The sequence below is a fragment of the Hyperolius riggenbachi genome, chromosome 2, assembly GCF_040937935.1.
Source record: "Hyperolius riggenbachi isolate aHypRig1 chromosome 2, aHypRig1.pri, whole genome shotgun sequence".
Taxonomy (NCBI): Eukaryota; Metazoa; Chordata; class Amphibia; order Anura; family Hyperoliidae; genus Hyperolius; species Hyperolius riggenbachi.
In genome coordinates this window covers 542,952,673-542,959,761 of record NC_090647.1, presented here as the reverse complement: position 1 = coordinate 542,959,761, position 7,089 = coordinate 542,952,673, and the positions used below count along the sequence as shown (strand labels likewise).

General features: G+C 44.2%; 1 protein-coding gene across 1 annotated transcript; it reads left to right on the top strand.

Moving 5' to 3' along the window:
• Positions 1 to 5,072: 5,072 nt before the first annotated feature.
• Positions 5,073 to 6,884, top strand: LOC137545282 (piggyBac transposable element-derived protein 4-like). The gene has a single exon (XM_068266396.1). The coding sequence runs from the start codon at positions 5,073 to 5,075 to the stop codon at positions 6,882 to 6,884; it is 1,812 nt and encodes a 603-aa protein (XP_068122497.1).
• The last annotated feature ends 205 nt before the right edge of the window (positions 6,885 to 7,089 follow it).

Genomic DNA, 7,089 nt, shown 5'->3' with positions numbered 1-7,089 from the left:
CATCGGAGCGGAGCTGCGAGGGCACCGATCGTCTGCAGGGGGCTGAGGGAAGCCCCAGGTGAGTTAATCTCGTTTTTTTTAAGTGACTTTAGGTTCACTTTAAGTATTTAATATTACAGTTTGAAGATTGAGACTCTTCTGCATCTGTAATTTGCAACAGTGCTGTTTCCTATGTGAAGACAGAAGCAAAGAAAGCATTTAATAACTCTGCCTTACCTTGGTCATCCACCATTGAGTTCCCACCCTCATCCTTTAGGAGTCCTATACAGTCAACCTTTCTTTTTTTAGAGTTGATGTACTTGTAAAACTTTTTTGGGTTAGATTTGATATCCCTAGCGATTTGATTTTCAGCTTCGATCTTTGCCAGCCTAATTTCTTTTTTACAATTTTTATTGCACTCCTTATAATTGCTGAGTGCAGCCTCGGTCCCCTCCTGTTTTAGGACCTTATAGGCATTCTTTTTCCTCTTCATTTTATCTCTAACCTTTCTATTCATCCATAGAGGCCTTTTTTTATTCCTAGACATTTTGTTTCCATATGGGATATACATACTACAATATTGATTGAGAATACGTTTAAAAGCTTGCCATTTCCCTTCAGTGTCCTCCCCTTGTAGTACATTATCCTGGGTCACCAAACTTAGTGCCTGCCTAATTTGATTGAACTTTGCTTTTCTAAAATTCATAGTTTTAGTGGTCCAGCTGCCCTGTGGCCTATCAGTCACCAGATCAAACGTTATCATGTTGTGATCACTATTTCCCAAATGTTCTTGAACCTGCACATTTGATACATTATCTGGTCTACTAGAAATGATCAGATCCAGTAACGCATTTCCCCTAGTTGGTTCAGTTACCATTTGAGTGATGTGCTCTCTCCTGGACAGGAAGTACGTCACTGCAGTTTTATTTATCTGCGTACCGATACCGCGATCGGGATTTAATCGCATCGGGACTTAACGCTTACTGCATCACCATAGACTTACATTTATGGATAATTTGTGCAGTAGGCATGGATAATGCGGCAATGCACTGCAGACTTGGCGGCTGCCTTGCGTCATTTCACTACTTCCATGGCACCGTTGCTATCTATCGTGTCTAAATCCCCATAGAAACAGTGCCCTTGCAATTAGCTGCGGCAGGGGAGTTAAAGTAGTTTTAAAGGTAGGAAGGAAATAAAAGCAGGAAAAACAAAACACATGTACATCCACTTTAATCCCTTACCTACAAGAGGCGCTCTAAGCTTTTGGTTACACAAATGGTGGCATTGTACTTGGCCTGAAGAAGTGGGCTTGCACCCACAAAATGCGTTGCCTGTGCTAATAAAAAACATCTTTATCCTATTTTACTAGTGTCATTTAACCCCCCTGGCGTTACAATAAAATCGCCAGGGGGGCGGCGCAGCACTTTTTAAAAATGTTTTTTTTTTAAATCATGTAGCTAGCCTAGCGCTAGCTACATGATAACCGCTGTGCGGTGGCATCCCCCCCTCTCCTTCCGATCTCCTCCGGCGATCAGTGCAAACAGGAAATCCTGTTCAGAACGAGATTTCCTGTTTGGATTCCCCCGTCGCCATGGCGCCAATGACGTCATGGCGTCGGAGGGAGTCCCGATCCACCCCTTAGCGCTGCCTGGCCTTGATTGGCCAGGCTGCGCAAGGGGTCTGGGGGGGCGGCGCGACGGGTAGCAGTGAATCGGCGCGGAGCGGCGGTGATCGGTTTGTACACGCAGCTAGCAAAGTGCTAGCTGAGTGTAACAAAAAAAATGTATGCAAATCGGCCCACCAGGGACTGAGAAATCTTCCGCGGCGGCTTACCGCCAGGGAGGTTAAAAGGTAAGCCACCTCTACTTTTCTCTATTTTATTAACATAATTTTATCTTATTTTGGGCGCCTCTTCACCCTTTTTATGTCATGGTGATCTGCAGGGCCAGCGCTTCAACAGAGGCAAACTAGGAAAACTGCCCAGGTCCCCAAGATACTTAAGGGCTGGTTCAGACGGACGTCTGCGTAGCGTCGCGTCTGGGGGCGTTGCGGCGGCTGCGCGGTCAGGCTTTCAGTAGCCTTCGGTCGCGTCGTGATGCGGTCGCGTTTTTTTTTCCCGTAGGGGAACATTAGCCGTCACGGTTGGCCGCTCCCTGGAAGCTACATGTTGCTTCCAGGGGCAGCCCGAACGCTCACGAAAATCGGGACCCGAACGCCGTGTTCGGGTAAAAGCGCGCAAAAGCTCGGTGTAAACGCTCCCATTCACTTGAATGGGAGCGTTTACCGCGACGGTCCGAACGCTTGCGGTAAACGCTCCGCAAGCGTCCGTCTTAACCAGCCCTAAAGCGGAAATCCAGTGAAAATAATGTAATAAAAAATGCTTAATTTTTACAATAATTATGTATAAATTATTTAGTCAGTGTTTGCCCATTGTAAAATCTTTCCTCTCCCTGATTTATATTCTGACATTTATCACATGGTGACATTTTTACTGCTGGCAGGTGATGTCACTGGAAAGAGAAGCTGCTTGCATTTTTGGCAGTTGTAAACAGCTGTTATTTCCCACAATGCAACAAGGCTCCCACAGTGTGATTTCAGTACCTCAGTGCTGTGAGGCGCTGACATCACTGTGGGAGAGATTTCATCACAATTTCAGCCATACAGAGCCCCCTGATGATCCGTTTGAGTAAAGGAATAGATTTATCATGGGAAAGGGAGTATCAGCTACTAATTGGGATGAAGTTCAATTCTTGGTTACGATTTCTCTTTAACCTTCCTGGTGGTTACCCCTGGCTCGGGGTGGAAAAAAAGAAGCCAGAAGAGGTAATCCCCAGCCTGACTCAGGGTAGCCGCTGGGAGGTCTAGGCAGAGCCTGTGCACAGCGGGTGTTTGTAACTCACCTCCCCCCCGGATCCAGATACCAGCAGCCATTCTCCTTCCGGTCCTCGGAAGGCTCTGGATCCCTCGGGTGAGATTTGTCATCATGACGACAGATGGTAATCTCACTATAGGGATAAAACGCCACCTGGAGGATGGAGGGAGAAATGCAGCTCTGGATGCCAGGGAGGTGAGTAAGTGCAGAGGTGACGCAGATCTAAAAACATGCAAAAAAAAAAAAAGACCCCAAAATCTGGAAATAATCATACCGCCCAAGTTACTTCAGTTTAGTATTAAAACATAATGGCCTCACCTCCATTTTTTCTCAGGGCACTACTTTACCTAAAACCGCCCCTGCCCATCTGGCATTAGTTTTCAAATTATAGTTATCAAATAAAATGCATCCAGAGCTGTTACATTCCATGAGTCTGCTAATAAAGCGCCAAAGGATTACAGTCTAATGGAGAATATCCCAGAGCCCGTTTTTGATTAATTTATAATTCTTTGTTCCGTACACCGCACATGAGTCATGCTGGCAAACTCATCAGAATTATACAGCAGGAGCATTACGTAATCACGGATTATACACAGATTAAGTAATTCGTTTGTGAATTTAGACGTATTGCGTAATGGAATGAGTGAAAGCAAAGCGTAGATTTGTTTAAAATTACTCGCTCACAGAAGATGAAAAACTAAAAAATACATAAACAGTAAAACCTTGGATCGAGAGAATGGGCTGGTGCACATCAGAGCGGTTCTGAAGAGTTTTTTAAAACGCTTGCAGGGGAAAACCGCTTGGCTAATGAAAGTGAATGGGATGGTGCACACCAGAGCGGGTTGTTTTTCCCACAAACACAAACTCGGGGGCTGCAGCATTTTTTGGATTTCTGAGGCGTTTCTGCCTCAATGTTAAAGTATAGGAAAGTGGAAAACCGCTCTCGAAAACGCCAGCTCAGAGCGGTTTTCCAGGTGTTTTTGTTACAGAAGCTGTTCAGTAACAGCTTTACTGTAACAATATTTTTAATCTGCTACACAAAAACGCTCCAAAAAACGCTAATCGCTCTATAATCTGCCTCAAAAAACCTCTAGCGTTTTGCGGATCTGCTATTGGTTTTTGGTGTGCACTGGGCCTAACTTGGTTTAACCACTTAAGGACCAAGGTGATAGAGATCTACGCCCTGTTTTGATGGGCTCCTAGTTGGCAGGGCGTAGATCTCTATCACCGGCGCCGCCGCTCCCCGCCGCGATCGTCTGCACGGAATCCGGAGCTCTTAGCTGTCTTATGACAGCTAAGGCTTCCGGGTATCGGCAGGAGCCGTCACTGATTGGCTCCCTGCCGTGTGATCGCTGTGAGCCAATCACAGCGATCACCCTCCGAAAGGCAACATAGTTGCCGTTCCGCCTCCCTCTCCCTGTCACTGTGAGGATCTTTTGTGACAGGGAGAGACGCACAGCCTGCAGCCGTGACAGGCTGTGCGATTTTACCCAAAAAAACACTTTTAGATACATTTATTTACCCCGATCTCCCCCCAATTCATCCCTTGATCCCCTTCCAACCACCCATATATATATATATATAGAATATATAGCTATATATATATATATAGTATATAGCTATATATATATATATATAGCATATAGCTATATATATAGTATATAACTATATATATATATATATAGTATATATATATATATATATATATATATATATATATAATATTTACTGGATTGTGATTTTATTTACTGTGCTTTACTTAGTTAGATAGGGGTTAGTATAATAGGCAGGGTATATAGTGTTTAGGGTATAGTGTAGGGTATTTAGGGTTTAGTATATAGTTTAGTATATAGAGTAGGGTATATAGGGCTTAGTTTATAGTGTAGGGTATATAGGGATTAGTATATAGTGTAGGGTGTATAGGGTTTAGTATATAGGGGTTAGTATATAGTGTAGGGTGTATATATAGGCTTTAGTATATAGCGTAGGATATAAAGGGTTTAGTATATAGTGTCGGGTATATCGTGTAGGGTAAATCGGGTTTAGTGTACAGTGTAGGGTATATAGGGCTGTATATCAGTAGTGTAAAGGGTGGCATATAGGTTCAGGGTTTATACGCTTACGTATATAGTGTCAGTGTGGGGTCTGATATTGTCTGTGCATATACAGGCTTGTTAGGGTATATTGTGTCCTTTATATTGTGTCCTGCACTATATACGTGATGGCGAAGAGATCTTTTACTGCTCAGCAGATTGTAGATCTGATCTGCCAGTCTGGGGAATCCAGTGAGGAATTAGACTCTGAAGAATCAGAGCCTGAAGATTCAGACTCAGAGTTTGAGCCAATCCCTGACAGTGACACCCTACCAAGTGAATCGGACGTGGAGGAGACTGAGAGTTCTGAGACAGCCATGCCAGAGCAGCCAAGCACTAGTCAGGAGCAGGCAGAGAGTGTCGCAACACCCAGACAGAGACGCCGCAGGCAACAGAGCGCTTCTACTAAACGTCGCCGCACTGACGTACCGGAGGAATTGCTTCACCCCGTGTGGTCGCCTGCCAACCTAGAAGCACCCTCAATTCCTCCTTTCACAGGCCAGGCTGGAATTAAAGTGCAAACGGCTAACCTCTCCCCAATTCAATTTATGGAACTCATAATCACTGATGAGCTCCTCGGCTCTATTGCTGAGCAAACAAACTTATACGCTCAGCAACACATTGCTGAGAAACCGCAATCCAGCTATGCGAGGCCTAAGAACTGGTGGCCCACTACAGTGGAGGAAATAAAAACATTTTTAGGCCTCACAATAAACATGGGCATTACCAAAAAACCAGACCTAAAACGGTATTGGTCGAAAAGACCAATTCAACATATGGGGATTTTTTCGCAAACAATGTCGAGGACACGTTATTTGACCATCTTGCGCTTCCTCCATTTCAGTGACAATTCCCAGTACCAAACCGGAGAAGATCCAAATATTGATCCCCTATACAAAATTCGGCCCCTAATTGACTACCTATCGCAAAAATTTTCAGAGGTATACGTGCCAGAAAAAAATATAAGTATTGACGAGTCCCTGGTACACTTCACTGGTCGACTTAGGATCAAGCAATACATCCCTTCCAAGCGTGCCAGATATGGCATAAAAATTTATAAGCTTTGTGAAAGCAGCACTGGCTTTACATGCGCTTTCCGAGTGTACGAGGGAAAAGACAGCCAGCTGGATCCACCTGGGTGCCCACCTTATATGGGCACAAATGGTAAAGTTGTCTGGGATCTGATTCACCCTCTCCTGAACAAAGGATACAACCTGTACCTAGACAACTATTACACCAGCATCCCACTATTCAAACATTTAGCGAGAGAGAACACGCCAGCTTGCGGTACCATCAGATCCAACCGCAAAGGCTTCCCTCAGAGCCTTGTCAACAAGCGCCTCAAACCTGATGAATCTGAGGGTCTCCGCAGTGAAGAGATGCTGGCTCTGAAGTACAGGGGAAAAAGGGACGTATATATGCTTTCAACCATACATACTCCTGAAAGCATAACACCCAGGACTGGAGCACAAGAGAAACCTAAATGTGTTCATGAGTACAGCCAATATATGGGTGGTGTAGACCGCAATGACGCGGCAATGAAGCCGTACCTGGCCGCACGCAAAACCAGATATTGGTATAAAAAATTAGGCTTATACTTGCTGCAGTTGGGAATTTACAACAGCTTTATACTATACAAAATGTCAAAAAACCCTCTCAGCAATTTAGAATTCCAGGAGGAAATAGCTGAATCTCTCATTTCCAAAGCTGCAACTCACCCTGGCAGAAGATTTGATTCAGTCGAGAGACTTTCTGGATATCATGTTCCAGAAATTATACCACAGACGGGGAAAAAGCAATACCCCCAAAAAAAGTGTAGGGTCTGCACTAAACAAAAAATAAGGACGGATACACGATACCATTGCCCCGAATGTCCCGAAAAACCAGGACTTTGTTTGAAAGACTGTTTCAAAGTGTACCACACCTGCCTAAATTTTTAACTTGTATTGTCCTTTAAATTTATGGTACACAAAGCGCCAGTAGCCACACATAGGCGATATAATTTTATTCAGAAGGAGCAACTGAAACCCCCCGCCCAAAAAAAATTGCTACATTTATTTTTTCTTCCCAAACATTCCATTCAAATTGAAGTATTGTAGGCATTCACCCCACAAATGATTCAGTAATTCCTTCTGAATAAAACGA